Source organism: Podarcis cretensis (genome assembly GCF_951804945.1).
Source record: "Podarcis cretensis genome assembly, chromosome: 11".
NCBI lineage: Eukaryota > Metazoa > Chordata > Lepidosauria > Squamata > Lacertidae > Podarcis > Podarcis cretensis.
The window spans coordinates 564231-580727 of NC_137180.1; the positions used below are offsets into that span (position 1 = coordinate 564231).

At 40.6% G+C, this 16497-nt stretch overlaps 1 protein-coding gene across 4 annotated transcripts in view; it reads right to left on the bottom strand.

Moving 5' to 3' along the window:
* Window positions 1–16497, bottom strand: part of DOCK8 (dedicator of cytokinesis 8) — a 165791-nt gene that overhangs the window by 50918 nt on the left and 98376 nt on the right. For all 4 annotated transcript variants that reach the window (XM_079995976.1, XM_079995975.1, XM_079995974.1 and 1 more), the window contains 5 exons: window positions 11425–11564; window positions 11007–11176; window positions 1902–2050; window positions 1048–1230; window positions 565–700 (listed from right to left, as the gene is read on the bottom strand). In XM_079995976.1, coding sequence (XP_079852102.1) covers window positions 565–700; window positions 1048–1230; window positions 1902–2050; window positions 11007–11176; window positions 11425–11564 — 778 coding nt within the window. The remainder of the gene's footprint in view (window positions 1–564; window positions 701–1047; window positions 1231–1901; window positions 2051–11006; window positions 11177–11424; window positions 11565–16497) is intronic.

Consider the following 16497-nt stretch of genomic DNA (forward strand, 5'->3'; position numbering starts at 1 on the left):
AAGTTCCGGTATGCACTTGAATCCCTCCCACAAAAGTGTAACAATCCTCCAGGGCACCCTAATAATAATAATAATAATAATAATTTATTATTTATACCCTGCCCATCTGGCTGAGTTTCCCCAGCCATTCTGGGCAGCTTCCAATCGAGTGTTAAAAACAATACAGCATTAAATATTTAAAACTTCCCTAAACAGGGCTGCCTTCAGATTCTTTTAAAGATAAGACAGCTGTTTATTTCCTTCACATAAGAAGGGAGGGCGTTCCACAGGGTGGGCGCCACTACCGAGAAGGCCCTCTGCCTGGTTCCCTGTAACCTCACTTGTCGCAATGAGGGAACTGCCAGAAGGCCCTGGCGCTGGATCTCAGTGCCCGGGCTGAACGATGAGGGTGTAGACGCTCCTTCAGTATAACACAATTTCTTAATTTTCTAACTCAGTTATTACTCTTTTCAAATATTTCTTCAGACATTTTTTGCTGTCAAAAGTTGTTATGGAAAACTGTGTTTTTATATCTACAATTTCTTTTTGGTTTCACAAATGAGATAAAAAAAGCAAGGAGCATACCAGCAGGCATCCTGCACCGCTTCATCATTTCACCCCTGGCTCCCTCTCCTCTTAGTAAGGCCTCTTCTAGCCGAGCTTTTACATCCCTTGATTTCTGGAGTACTTGAGTGCTGACTTTGTCTGAGCTTTGCTTGCCCTGCACAGACATAAAGAATTATGTGAGCTAAACCACCAGTATCAAAAGGTTAGTACATCTTTTAAATGTACAGGGTGAGTCCTTCAAAAGAGGCCCCGTGGATACAGAGTACACATGTTCTGCGGGGCCTCTTTTAAAAGACTCACCCTGTACAATGAAATCTACAAACCAATTATTTTGTACCTCTTGAAAAGTTCAATTTTGCACAAAGTTTTGCACAAAGTTAAAAGTGAAGCACACTTGTAAAATGAATGTAGCATATTTCCATCCAAGAAAAACTGTACACTGTGTCTGTAACGCATCAAAACAATTAGCAACAAATATGGACTGGACACCATTCTATTTACCTTATACTCAAAGCCTGAGACACAGATGTAAAGGACATCTAAAATCCTGTTTAGCTGCATAGATGGCAGGTCTGCAACCCATTTCTGAATAAGATTCTGATCAGCGTTTTTCATGATCCACAGGAAACAGATCAAAAGGTGGCGTGTAGTTTCTGGACTTAAAGTGTTGTATTGTTTGTAAGGCTTGGAACAAATAAAATAAGAAGTTCAAGAAAGTTAGACATAAAGAAGGGCATATTTAATAGTCCTAATGAATGTCACCAGTCACACAATTGGTAGGGCTCCTTTCTATTGTTTAAGGTGCCGTTTCTAGCTAATAAATCTGCTGTAGCCACTTAGATTTGGGAGTTGGGAATATCTCTATTTCAGGTGGTACACCTCTGTAGGGTTTTTTGCAGGTGTGAACGGCACACTTGCAAAAACAAAAAACAGCATCAAATACTCTGGAGTAGCCTTCCTCAATCTGCGGCTCTCCAGAAGTCTTGGACTACAAGTCCTATCAGCTACAAACAGCAAGGAGGCTAAAGAAGCATAGAGCTATAGGAAGCTACTGGATATTTGGTCCAACTTGCTTAGTACTGTCTACAGTGACTGGCAGTGGCTTTCCAGGGCTACAGGCAGGAGTCTCTTGCAGCCTTACCTGGAGATGCTGGAGACTGACTGAACCTGGGACCTTATGCATGTTCTACCACTGAGCTATGGCCTTCCCCCTGGAAAATATGCTCAGTATGCCCACTAGATCAAATGAAAGAACATAATAAATCCTTAAAAGTTGGCTCCTAGAATTTGGGTCAGTAATAGGGAGAAACAAAGCAAGAAAAAAATATGCAAACACATAGTGTAGGCAGACCTACCACTGTGGACACAGATGAACCATAGGACCGTAGGAGATTAAACTGATTCCCAGCAATGGCCAGAGCAATATTTTGGTTAATTTGGCTTGCAGCTTCTTGTTCTTCATCTGGAGATCCGATGCGGCCTTTCCCATTGCGGCCATCTGAAACTATATTAGAAAATATAAGTTGCATACTTGTAACTGAAGTTCTTGAGAATGGTCATCTGTAGAACCATTCATATGGAAATACTTATGTCTATGCAGTGCATCTTCACATACTCCACCCCTTAAGTTCCAGCTTGCAAGTCCAAAGAGGTTTTGCTCAGTTCAAAAATTGCCATACCAACATTCAATATCTAACCACAGTGTGCAGCTGAGAAAGTTGTGTGACTCCACATATGATCACTCAAGAGAACTTCAGTTAAGGTCAAGCTACCCATCCTTCTTCATGGTCTCTGTGCAGACACACATATGGGAGAATAGCAAGCTTTCTCATCTGAAATTTGTAGTAGGTTGTCATAAAGAGTTAACACATTGGAGGATTATTGTTCCAAAAAATACATCAGCACAGGCTGAAGTATCAAGAGCACAGTGGAAGTTGAAAGTCAAGAGCTGTGATGATGTTGTCGCTCAACATGGCTCTGGGATTAACATTATCCTAGTGGTTGCTGCAAAGGCAGCTACAGCCTGCATGCAGCACACTCTGAAGCCATATTGCAGGGGACGATGAGCACTCTTGTAACCCACCCACTGAGGAGAAAGTTTGTGATCTTTATACAGAGTGGCATTAACAATGATAATATTAGGATTGTTGTTTTTTAGGATAACAAGGTCCAATCAACACAAAGATCAACGATCAACACAGAGCAGGGGGCAAGAAAAAAGGTAATATAAAGTTGGGGTGGAAGTTTGACGAAGTCTTTGGCAGAAAATAAGAATCTGGATGGAAGACTACCTTGTCCCAATATAATGTCAGGAAGAGAGGACTGGAGTGCAGAGCTGCAAGTTACCCTACATCCTCAGAAGCTTTAATTGCCCCAAGAAAGGCTACGCTCCAAAAAACAAAGGAGAAAGGCACACTGCCAAAGGTTTGAAAGGATGGTGCATAAGTTGTGTTGGTACCAATTAAAGACTCCACTAAGGCAACAGTTTCTAAGAAAAAAACTTCATTAAAAGTTGTACAGACAAACTTGATTACAACAAGTTACACAGTCTGTGGTTATGTTGAAGTACGGTCGCCATATTTTGAGAAGCAAAAAAGAGGACACATTTGCCGACACTCATTTTATTTTATTTTTATAACAATATTTACTGAATTTTCTTTTTTTAATACAATCAAAATAAAATTTTATCATCACATATACATCTTTGCTCAATCAGAGCATCGACTCCCCCCCCCCATTCCCTGGCTTCCATAATTCCAGATTCTTCCCATAAGTGATAGTTTCATTCTTCCCCACACTTCCAAATCTCTCTTAACTTCATCCCACACTTTTTCATATTAGCTCCATTTGTTGCTAGAAATGAGTAGTCCGAATAGTTATTACTTTATAACACGTCTGTATCGATCGCCAGCAGCCCTGGAAACAAAGTTGCCTTTGGCAGAGCCGGCCGGGGTTTCTCCTCCCCCAGCGTTTCAGAACTGTCTTTCAGTCATAATGAAATCTAAAGTCTATAAATCTGGAGTAAAATTATATATTTTTTAGAAATCCATTCAGCCCTGCCTTATGAGGCTAGTGGAATAGCAGTAAAATTATATCCGCTTGCGGAAAAAGGAACTCATGTACTTTTGATTTCGTAGAAATTCTTACTGCGCCCTTTTCTCACCAGCAATGGGACAGACTCCCTGTTTACATCCCATTATGCCATCTGTTCGCCAAGTACTCCAAAATTTTACTCCACATCCAGTCAAATTCAGTCTTTTTGCATCAGGAAGCCAGGTGCTTTTTTGCCACCGGAAACGGAGGCTTTGCAAGGCAGGATTAGCGATAGATCCCAAGCACCCGCGCCTCAATCCCCTGGTCATTTGAGCTCTTTTTATAGAGCCGTCCGACTAAAAGGATAGACACCAAGGGCGCCGCCCGATCCCCTGCACCCAAAACTCCCTTTGGGGTTTTTTTAACGCAGCTCACAGCGCCTTTGTGTAGCTCCAAATCTCCTGCCGAGCTCGGACTTTCCCCAAGAGGCTAAATCCGCATCTGTAATGGCTCTGCAGCCGACCGGAAGTTGCAAACTCTCATTTTAAATACCCTTCTATAGCCTACAGCTATAGACACTGTGATATATTGCTATGTTCTTAACTTTCAACAACAAAATAATAGTTTTATTTATTTATTTGCTTGCTTGCTTGCTTGCTTTTATTAATTATCCATTATTTTTGCCATATTTATTGTAACTATGAACTTCAACCGTTTGGCTAAAGAGGGAAAAAACAATTCTTCCCAACACTTCACTTAAAATTGCTACAGGTGCAAAAGAAAGTTAAAGAAAGCAGCTGCTTCTGTCACTTCCAGTTATTGGTGGCACAATAGCAAGGGACCTGAGGGGAATCAACCACGTGGGCGGGAGAAAATTAATGCAGCCTTTACCACAAAGGGGTTAAATAATACCCTGATGACTAGTAATCAAGAAAAACAAATGAAACTACCTTCCACTGACTCACTCACACTTAGCTTGACTGAAAAAGGGGCAATGAACTTAAAAGAGGGAGCCCCGGACAGAAAAATATTCTCTCTCACTCATCCTCACACTTGTGCCAAGCTAGAAATGTGGGAGGGGCCCCAAGGGCCCCAAAAGCCTATTGCTTTAAGGAAATGCTAAGAAACTGCAAAAAGCTTTGGAACTGCTGAGAAAGCTTTTGTTATGCAAGCACCCTTTCCCATGGGAAGAGAAGAAGCTAACATTTTTATTGCAGAACATACACAGCTATACATGCAGGTTCAACAAAAGCACAATAGATTTTGCTATAAAATTGTAACACAATGTTTCTACATGGAGGCCATATAGATGACAGCAAAACAGCCAATGCTTATGCTTAGTTTGCACAAGCACACTAACATGAAATGTATCCAATAACTGAATGAGGTAATTAGAAATGCTTCAATGCATATGACTGAAGAAAATTGAACTGCTTTGTGTCATAACTTATAAATATCACCCCCAGACCACTGAATCGCAGTTGCAGCCTTTGTGGACCTATCCCGCTATAACCTATTGCTTAGAAAGTAATAAATCGTTGGAATCTATCTCCTCCTGGCTCCTGGGTCTTATTGGCCTGACTTAGGAGCTTTTATAGCCTGTATAAGCTTGGAACAGAAAGACTCATCTTCATACCCACTCAGCCCAAACACCTGCACACAGGATTAAGTTGACCAGTCCCAAATGTACACACTTCCACTTAACTACAAAGTGAAAATAGCTCATGCTTCCGTTTCAGATCAAAGCTGGTTTGAGGTAAAATGCATCAAGCAGCAATATTTCCCAATAAACTGAGGGTTAATGCTGTAGCATAGAATCTTGTGATGTCATGTGCCTGAGACAATCCCCGCCCCCCATTAGTTCAGTTATTAATTGTTGTGTAAGTTTTAACTGTTAGAGCAGCAAGTATGTCATGTTATGCTGCTGTTTGCCTCAGAGTCAGTCTGTAAATCTTAGTCAGTTTCAGATACAAATTACCTGGGGCAACTTCTGCACAACTCTGTAAAGCATAATTACCACAGAAACTACAGTGGTTCTCAAATGCCTTGATACTCAAACGACTTAGAACCCAAACACTGCAAAGGCGGAAGTAAGTGCTCCGGTTTGCGAACTTTTTTCAGAAGCCGAACATGCTCCATTTTGAGTGTTACACTTTCCGGTTTGAGTGCCACATTTCTGTTTTGAGTGTTACGCTTCTGATTTGAGTGTTACACTTCCGATTTGAGAGTTATGCTTCTAATTTGAGTGCCACGCTTCTGTTATGGAGTGTTACACTGAGGTCAGTCTGTTTTTGCTACTTATTTTGCGTTTTTCTGACTCTTTTTTTTGTTTTGTGACTGTGTGGAACCCAGTTCAGCTACTGATTGATTGACTGTGTGTGTGACTGCAGTACATTGTTTATTGCTTTCATTTTAGGAACAACAGTCTCGTTAGATAGTAAAATTCATGTTAAATTGCTGTTTTAGGGGTTGTTTTTAAAAGTCTGGAATGGATTTATCCATTTTGCATTACTTTCTATGGGAAAGAATGCCTTGGATTTGGAACACTTTGGTTTTGGAACGAACCTCCGGAATGGATTAAGTTTGAGAACCAAGGTACCACTGTACAAGATAGTGCTTCATAATGCGTAACGTGTGTGTTGAAATGTCACCAGCCCGGGAGCTATGCCAGCCTCCCGGTACACTCCAAAGACGAAACATTTTGTTTTTTAAAAAAATTACTTTTAAACCTTACAAAAAAGAAGAAAAAGAAAAGAAAAAAAGAAGAAGCAAAGGAAAGAAAAAAACAATACAATACAATATATAAACAGTACACAACGCAACATTAACACATTAGACTAAACAAAACAAAGCAAAAACAATTTAAAAACATACATCATACCATTTCAATGCCTTATCTTTCATTCCTTTGTTTCATCGACCTCCTCTCACCTCCCTTTTTGTATTCCACTTCTATTAATTGTTTCAGCAATTCCTTTCCATCTTTCTATATTTTCTGTCATATAATTATCTTAACTTATTTTAACTTTATTTTCCATTAATACTATAATACTTAAAGGTAAAGGTAAAGGTACCCCTGCCCGTACGGGCCAGTCTTGACAGACTCTGGGGTTGTGCGCCCATCTCACTTAAGAGGCCAGGGGCCAGCGCTGTCCGGAGACACTTCCGGGTCACGTGGCCAGCGTGAGATCGCTGCTCTGGCCAGAGCCAGAGCCGCACACGGAAACGCCGTTTACCTTCCCGCTGGTAAGCGGTCCCTATTTATCTACTTGCACCCGGAGGTGCTTTCAAACTGCTAGGTTGGCAGGCGCTGGGACCGAGCAGCGGGAGTGCACCCCGCTGCAGGGATTCGAACCGCCGACCTTTCGATCGGCAAGCCCTAGGCGCTGAGGCTTTAACCCACAGCGCCACCTGCGTCCCACTATAATACTTATTTACGCTTAACTCCTTATAACATTTCTACTAAAGCCATATAATTTCATTCCAACATTTTTCTGACACTCATTAATTTTACAGTATTTCTATAAATAAACTTTAAACTTTTTCCAATCTTCTTCCACCGTCTCTTCACCCTGGTCTCGGATTCTGCCAGTCATTTCTGTCAATTCCATATAGTCCATCAACCTGGTGATCTTCTGTCCGAGGCTCTTAACTCTTTTCCAAGTCCCTTCTGCAGGTCTTCTTCATATTTATACATGCACTTTACTTTGTCTTCTGCTGATCTTGTTCTTAATTTCCTTCCTTTGATGCTGAAGAATAGATCTCAAGGAAGCTCTGACCTAGCAATGTTTTTATTCCTTCTCAACAGGTCAGCCAAATCTCCGTAATTAAAACTAAAATCCAAAAGATATTTCAGGACGTGTTTCAAAATCCCTCCAAATCTGAAAGTCCCCACAACTCCAATCTCCTCCTGACCCAGGTCCAGGTCCCAAAGGTCAGTAAATCCTTGCATGAGGTGATCTATCCAACTTTCCTACTCCAGTCCAAGCAGGGCTCCAATCCTCAAAATCTGACTTTCTCTGAATTCAATCATAGAAGGCAACAACTTATAGTCATCAAATTGCCTCTGTAAGGCTGGGGCTCTCTCCCTCTCCACTAGTATTACTTTAGGTTCAACAACAACAACTTTCTCCCTCGCCTTCTCCACAGTTTGCCATGTCAAAGTAGATTCCTGTATCGATTCCTGAATGGTTTCTGTATAGATGTTCACTTTTTGTCCCAAATTAGTCACTTTTTTTGTCCCAAGTTATCAATTTTGATAGTCATCAGATCTGTCTTCTTGTGGAGCTGTTCCAATGAATCACTTATCTTACATAATGCAATCACTAAGGCTTCTTCTGTCGACATTCTTAATCTATCCAAGGTCAATCCCTGCTTCTCACAGTTTTTTATCTTGCAGCTGGAGATTCCACCAGCTCAACTCTTGTAACAGTTTCAAAGGCTCCCTCTAGAGGGAAATAATTTCTATTTGTATCAGTCCTTTTAGGCACAGTTCAAGCAATAAAATTAGTTTCAATTTTCAGTTACCTTTACTCCTTTTTAAACGCAGAAGGAGACAATGGAAACAATGTATTTCTCTTATTTAACTAGCTGTCAAGATACGTTTTATTTACAGTCAATGAACTTTCCCAAAACGTCAGTCTTACTAGCAGCCCGTTTCCAGGTTCAGAGCGGTGGTAATTTAACTTTCGTCACTCTCTCCTGCAGGCTTACGCGATCCCAAATTTCCCCCCCTCTTCTCCTGCTTCCAAGGGGGGTTTAATGATTTTAGCCAATGGAAGTTTAATCCTTTACAGAGGACTTTCCAAGACTTTAGCTTGCAAGCTCTTTGCTTCAATCTATTTACAAAAGGGGAAGGCGGACTTCCTGTTTGAAACCTCCCCGTTTCGGTGCCAAATTAAGACGTTTAAAAATCCAATTTTCCATTCTACTCACGGGTAGTTATTTAGGATCAAACTGTCCACAGGAAAAAGTCAGCGCTCTCCGGCAACAGCAGTGCGGCTTCACTCCGTGAAAGAAGCAGTCAATTCGAAGCACCGCGCCGCTCACCCCACGTCGCTCCGGATCCCCGAAACCGGGTCTCCCCGCGAGTAGGGGAGGCGCAAAAGGTGCCAGCCGAATCCCACGTTCACAGGCTTCTCCCGCCTGTGATTTTTAGTGGGTCTCTGCCTTCGCCGTGGCGGCCAGACCCTGATTTCCACGGAGCAAATTCCTCCCGATCAGAGGAATTCCGCCATTGTCGGAGGCGCCAACCCAGAAGTCTCCAAAGACGAAACATTTTGATTGTCATCCCCTGGCTGCTATTCAGGAATCTTGCTCCAGTCCAGGTGACCGGTCAATAGGCAACTTCTCTTTCATAAGAAAAGCATACCAATTTCCCTTTCAAACTCCAGAAGGGAAAAGGCAGTCTCGTAGTTTCTTTACTACATTTTATTCACTGCAAAACAACAAAACACAAAGGACTGCATGTCTGAGCAGTCAACCTCTGGGTTTCACGACACAACCCAGCACTCTCCTCAGAGCGGAAGAGAAAGAGACTGAGAGAAACGCCTCCCAGCTCTCAGTGAGCACACAGTCTGAGAACAGTGCCTCACTTCTGTTCCCACGCTGTGAGACAGCACCTGCTGTTTCCTGCCAGCATGGCAACTGGTGAGGGCTAAAATCCCAACAGTGTGCACAGATTCAAAAGTCAGTGGTGAGAATGCACTGGACCCAGATTCAGTACTAATGGGTACATAGCCTTTGGCCAGAATCAAATAAGGTAGTAATAACCAAAGCACAACACAGAAAGATTGGATGGTTCTGGCAAGCCTGCTTAGTGAATATTTGGCAATGCTCACAAGAAGCCATCAAAATCCTTTACTCAAAAGACTTGTGACCAATGATGGCCAATTTCCCATCTCAACTTTTGCATTTCTTAAATGTAGGCTGCTATGCCACAAGGTGCAGGGGAGGGGGGAACAAAGAAGGGAAGAAAACAAAATCACAAAACCAATGGAGGGGAAAATGTAAAGGAAAGAGAGGGAGAGCTGTAGAAACAAAGACTCAGTGTCTTGCTCACTTGGTCTGCAGACCAAGGGAATGTTCTTCATGATGTCACAACTGCAGCTGTGGAAGAAGAACTAAGCATGTGAAACCAAGCATATGCATATGCGCTGGAACCGTAGGATAGACCTTGCCACCAAGAAGTCTCTATAGACTAACACTGTTTCAGGAATGCACTCAGCAGGCACAGGTTTCCCCACTTGTGTGCCTACACCAAGAATACGAAAAAGAACCTGCCATTACTACAAAATATACCGTATTTTTCGCCCTATAGGACACACTTTTCCCCCTCCAGAACTGAAGGGGAAATGTGTGTGCGTCCTATGGGGCAAATGCAGGCTTTCGCTGAAGCCTGGAGAGCGAGAGGGGTCGGTGCGCACTGACCCCTCTTGCTCTCCAGGCTTCAGGAAGCTCTGCACAACCCTCAGGAGACGGGCGCGACTTCGCGCCGGTCTCCCGAGGGTTGCTCAGAGCTGCCTGCAGTCCCGGGCTTCGCACAGCTCTGCGCAGCCCTAGGGAGCCTGGCGGGAAGTCGCGCCGGTCTCCCAAGGGTTGCGCAGAGCTGCCTGCATTCCGAAGCCTGGGGCGCGCTGGGCTTCGCGCAGCTCTCCGCAAGCCGGGCTCCCTAGGCTTGCGGATAGCAGGCTGTTCTCGGGGCTGGGGTCGGGGGAAGCCTGAGCTTCCAGCCCCGTGCCTGGGGCGGGGGAAAGTAATTTTTTTTCTTTATTTCCCCCCCCCCAAAAAAAACTAGGTGCGACCTATGGGGCGGTGCGCCCTATGGGGCGAAAAATACGGTATACATTTCTGGACTACAGGCAAGGAAAGGCAGTGTGGGAATCTCTCTGAAGTCTAATGAATAGGAATACTTATTTGTCTTATAAATTAAAAACAGTTCATATAACCAATCAATTAACAAGAAAAGCAATGAATAAACAAAAACAATAAAACTCATACATGACCAGGATCCAACTGAGCCAATTAACAGTGTCTGTTAAGTATTGCTAGTCAAAGAGCAGTTTCTGTTTTTGTTCCTATCAGTTCCTATTGCTTTGAGTCTACCTCTCCTTTTCTTTTGTCTTGTCTACCTTTCTTCTCTGTCTCTCTCTTCTGTCCTAACTCTTTCAGCATCTTCTCTAAGAACTTTTTCTTTTCCCCAAACTGTCACCAACTGAATCCCCCCACCTTGAAGTTTCCCAACATTCTGTGCTCCTCCCACACCCCATGATGTCATGGGGGGGGACAAAATACATGATCTCTGAAGTTTGACCAAAACAACAATTCCTTCCTAGTCTGTCAGCTTGTAAGCCTTTTTAAAATCCTTGTGCAACAGTTTGAAAATGTTAGATACTTTAACAACAGCAACAACAACAAACTTATCTTGCCTGTAAAGTCATGTAACTGTGGAAGTGCATCCAAAATTATTCCAACCAGGGGCAGATAAAGAGCAGCAACTTTCACTTTCACTTCTGGTTTCAAGCAGGATTTGTCCAAGTCGTGGGCACTCAGCAGGCTGTGGATGGCACTGACAGCTTTCCTTTGCACTTTGCTTATTCTGTCAGCACAAACAAAAGAACAACACTTGTGACTGATGCATATGTTGACAGTACTGCACTCAAGGTCACATGTAGTTCTGCCCTTCAGCTGCTAGGGAACTATCACCCAGAGTGCAGCCCTGATACAGTAAGAAAGAAGGACTCAGCGCAAGGAATATTATGGGCAGCGTAAAATTTGGCACTGTCAACTCCTATAATCAGCTCACATAGTCAGGTCTCCGGAAAAAGAAGAAGAAACAAAACCTACCCTTCTGCTTCTGTGTCCAGGGCAGCTGCCAGTTCAGTGAAGAGTAACCCTGTTAGGAAGTGTTGCTGCCGATATTCTGCTGTCAGGTCAAACATGTTGGCAAATTTGTGATCTTGGAAACTTGAGCAGGAGCTTGAATTCTGCAAAAGAAAAAAAAAGGCGGTGCTTGCATTCAATTCAAATGCATAAATGTAGTAACAGAGCTGCCCTCGCCATTATCTCACAATTGAACATTCTTTAAGTACTTAAAATATTTGTTGAAAATATTGCTCCTTATAAGATCTTTAAATCTTTTCAAAAAATAGTATCAGCATAAAACTGTCCAGCTCAACAAAGGTCCACATCATTGCTCTCAACTCATTTCATTTTGTTTTACCACGATGGGGCACTCATGAACTCAGGTCTGTCTCTCCTTTCTCTGTATTCTGATGAAGAACCCTGAGAATGCAAAAATGCAAAAAAGGGGGGACAGAGGAGCAAGACGGAGTTGTTCAAGTCCTTTGGGGGGCTTGTGAAATTGACTTGTCGTAATCAGACTTTGGTGCGGTGGTGAAATAAAAGCTGCGCAATAAAAGGGGATTTCCAGACTCCATTGTTAAAGTTATACAGGACTGTCTGACGTTTGCCGAGAAAAGAAGGTTCGTTTTAAACTGATCTGGACTGGCGTTTAGGACTAAACATAATTCGGCTCACTCTTTTGAAGACTTAATTTCTTTTTTATTGGACGGCAATTTCTTTTTATTGAACAATTTAATTATTTGAGCAATTTAACACGGCTTGGAGACCTTGCCCCTAGTGGTCAGAAGATATACAACAACTTGTTTTTTTGTTATTTGCTTTGTTCTCTTCGGGATCTTTTTTCGGTTTTTTTCTTTTTTTTCTGATAAACCTCTTGGCTTTGGGATTACCGATGTATACAAATTTGGATTAGCCTATTTGGTGGCAGAAGATTTTCCATTTATATCGATTTTAAGGATTAGCCTAACTGGTGGCAGAAGATTGTTTTTGTTTCGTTTTGGATACTTTTCTTCTTTGGGTTCTCTCTAACCCCAGCAAATTGGTAAAAGTTGGGTCATATTTAAACAAATACCCACACTGATGGAATAGCCAAATTGGTGGCAAGAAGACGCTTATAGACAATCTGAACTGTGGAGTTTAATTGGATTGTATTTGATTATATTGACTATATTGAGATTTGGGACTGGGCTGGATGGACTTTGAATGGATGAAAGTGGTATTTGTTTTTTCTTGAATTGAATTTTGGAAAAAAGTGTCATTCATATATTTGAGATAAGAATTGTTTTGAAGAGGGACACAGTATAATTTAAGGTTTGGATCCAACTGAATTGGGGATAGTGGGACTGTTTTATATAAAAAGGGAACGGGTAGAAAGTAAGGAGAAGGAGAAAATGTCTCACCCACAGAAGAAAGCTGGGGAAGGAGGAACACCGGGAGAAAGAAGGGGTTCAAAACCTGAGGCAGATTTCAAATCCGAAATTTTAAAAATGTTTGCAGAAATTAGACAAAGTGAAAAGAATTTGGAGGATAAATTAGAACATGTAAATACTAGAATCGAGCAGGTGGATAATAAAATAGGTAAAATGGACCAGAAGATTGATGATACTGTAAAAGAGTTGAAAGGTCAAATAAAAGAAGTTAGTAAGAGAACACAATCGGTTGAGGAAGGATTAAAAAAGACAAAAGTGGAGATAAAAGAAGTTAAAAAAGAAGAGGAGAAGATGAAAGCGGGAATTTCAGAAATGACTAAAACACAGGAGGAGTTATGGGATGCAATCTCCATGAATGAATTGAGACAACGGGAGGTGAACCTAAGATTGAGAGCAGTTCCAGAGGTTCAAGGAGAAGATATAAAAGATAAATTAATAACAGAAATTGCTCAATGGTTGGAATTACAAAAAGAAGATGTAGAGAAGAGAGTTCAAAACGCATTTAGGATGAGAGTAAGGACAACCAAGACAAGGAAAGTTACAGGAGATTGCTTGATTACTTTTAAAGATAAAGACATGAGGAATTTAATACTCCAAAAAAACAGAGAGAAGCGATTGAATATCGACGGGAGTTACATAATCATTTTCAAAGATATACCGGTCAGATTGTTGAAACGGAGAGACCCTTATAAACCACTGGTCCAAATTTTGAAAAAAAACAAGATTGAAATTAAGTGGGAATTCCCTCAGGGGATTTCCTTTATATACAAAGCCAAGAGACACAGACTGACAAGTCCCGAAGAAACAAGCAAGTTTCAGAGACGCTACAAAGAATTGATGGCAGAAGAGGAGGAGGAAGAAGGTGCAGTAGGAGGAGCTGGCCCGATGGGAGGAAAACTTTTAAAGGGGAAACCTAAAAAGAACAGAGAGACAGATGAAGAGGAGGAGGAGAAGGATGAAGAAGAAGAAGAAGAGGAGGAGGAAGAAGAAAAAGAGGAATCATAAAGAAAAAATTTGATAAATTGTATATTTTAATTATCGGAAGACATGGCATTGAAATTATGGAATTGGAATATTAATGGGATGAATGATAAGAAGAAAAGAAATAGTATCGAACAATATTTAAAAAGAAAAAATTTGGATATCATCTGTCTACAAGAAACACATGTGGCAAAAAAGCATAAAAAAATCTTGATTAATAACAGATTGGGCAATGAATTTATATCCTCAGATAAAGAAAAGAAGAGAGGCATAGTCCTTTATGTTAGGAAAAACATAGAAGCTCAACAGATCTTCAAAGATGAAGAAGGAAGAATAATTGCAATACAGATCAATTGGCAGGGCGAAAAATTAATAATTGTCGGGATCTACGCACCTAATGGAAATAAGACTGATTTTTACAAGAAATTGGAAGAAAGATTGTTTGAATACATGGATCAAAAAATCATAATAATGGGAGATATGAATGGAGTTGTTTCAACGGAAATGGACAGATTAAGAGAAAAAAGTGATAGTAAAGAGGGGAAACTACCGAAGACCTTTTTCACATTGGTGCAAAACCTCAATTTAATTGACATCTGGAGACTCAGACACCCATTAGAAAAAGAGTTCACATTTTATTCGGAACCGAATCAGTCCATGTCAAGAATAGATCAAATCTGGATCTCGAATGAATTAACTACTAGAATTCAACAAATAGAAATCCAACCTAAAGTAATTTCGGATCATAATCCAATAAAAATGGAGATAAAGATGTATGAAGAAAGAACATTTAGTTGGAGATTGAAAGACTACCTTTTGGAAGATGAAAGAATTATTCAAGATGCTCGGAAAAAACTGATGGAGTACTTTGCAGATAATATGAATAAAGGCACAAAGATCAGCACAGTTTGGGATGCAAGCAAGGCGGTAATGAGGGGATTCTTCATCCAGCAGAATACGATCAAAAATAAGAACAGAGAGAAAGGGAAGAAGGAAATCCTAAAACAAATAATGGACAATGAACAAAAGCTAATTAAGAAGCCAAATAACATCAAGATAAAACAAAATATTAAAATTTTGCAGACACAGTTCGCCATGATTATAAATAAAGAAGTTGAATGGAACATTAAAAGGTTGAGACAAAGGAATTTTGAATTTGCAAATAAACCTGGAAAATGGCTGGCATGGCAAATAAAAAAAAGGAAAGAGCAAGGTACAATTAACAGAATTTTTGTGGATGGCGAGGAAATAGAGAACCCAAAAGGTATCAGAAAAGGATTTTTGGATTTCTACAAGCACCTATATGCAAAACGAGAGAAAAACAACATAAAGAAGATAGAGAACTTTTTGAAAGGAAAAAAGGTGCAAAAGATCCCGACAGAAATGAAAGACAGACTGAATGCCCCAATAGAGAATGTGGAGATAGTAGAAACTATAAAACAGATGAAAAAAGGAAAGGCACCAGGACCAGATGGATTTACAGCAACGTATTATAAAGAAATGAGGGACTCCTTGACGGTACCACTTAAAGAAGTTATGAATAATATCTTGAAACAACAGGACATACCAGGAACATGGAAAGAAGCCTTCATAACACTCATACCTAAACAAGACTCTGATCTCACACAAGTGAAGAATTACAGACCGATATCTCTGCTAAACACAGATTATAAGATTTTTTCGGGTATTTTAGCATCAAGATTTAAGAAGATATTGCAACAGCATATCCATAAAGATCAAGCAGGTTTCTTACCTGGCAGACATATGAAGGATAATGTAAGAAATATAATAAATATTTTGGAATATTTGACTGCCAGTAATGAGAGACAAGCTGTTTTAATGTTTGTGGATGCAGAGAAAGCGTTTGATAATGTTTCATGGGAATTTATGTTGAAAAATTTGGAAATGATGGAAGTGGGAGAAGACTTTTATAATGGTATAAAGGCAATATACTCAGAACAAAGAGCTAAATTGATAGTAAATAATGTAATTACAGAGGAAGTGAAAATAAAGAAGGGTACAAGACAGGGATGCCCTCTATCACCACTGTTATTCATCATGGTTCTGGAGGTCCTGCTGAGTTCTATTAGATAAAATGAATTAATAAAGGGGGTAACAGTAGGTCAAAACCAATATAAAGTTAAAGCCTTTGCCGATGATCTGGTAATCACGATGGAAGATCCGACAAATAGTCTAAAAGAAGTTATAAAAGAAATTGATCAATTTGGAAGAGTGGCCGGATTTGTATTAAATAAAAGGAAAACTAAACTTATGGTGAAGAACTTGGATCAAAGTGTGATTGAAGAAGTGCAAAGAGAAACAGAGATGGAAGTGGCGAAGAAGGTAAAATATCTAGGAATATGGTTAACCCCCAAAAAATTGACTTATTCCAAAATAATTATGTGACAACTTGGAACAATATTAAGAGAGACCTCGAAGTGTGGAGTAGGATGAAGTTATCTTTTTGGGGCAGAATTTCGTCAATCAAGATGAGTGTGCTTCCAAGGATGTTGTTTTTATTTCAAATGATTCCAATAATCAAGGGGACAAAGATCTTCAGAGATTGGCAAAGAATGATTTCAAAATATATCTGGCAGGGCAAAAAGCCACGAATACAATTTAAACTACTAACTGATGCGAAAGA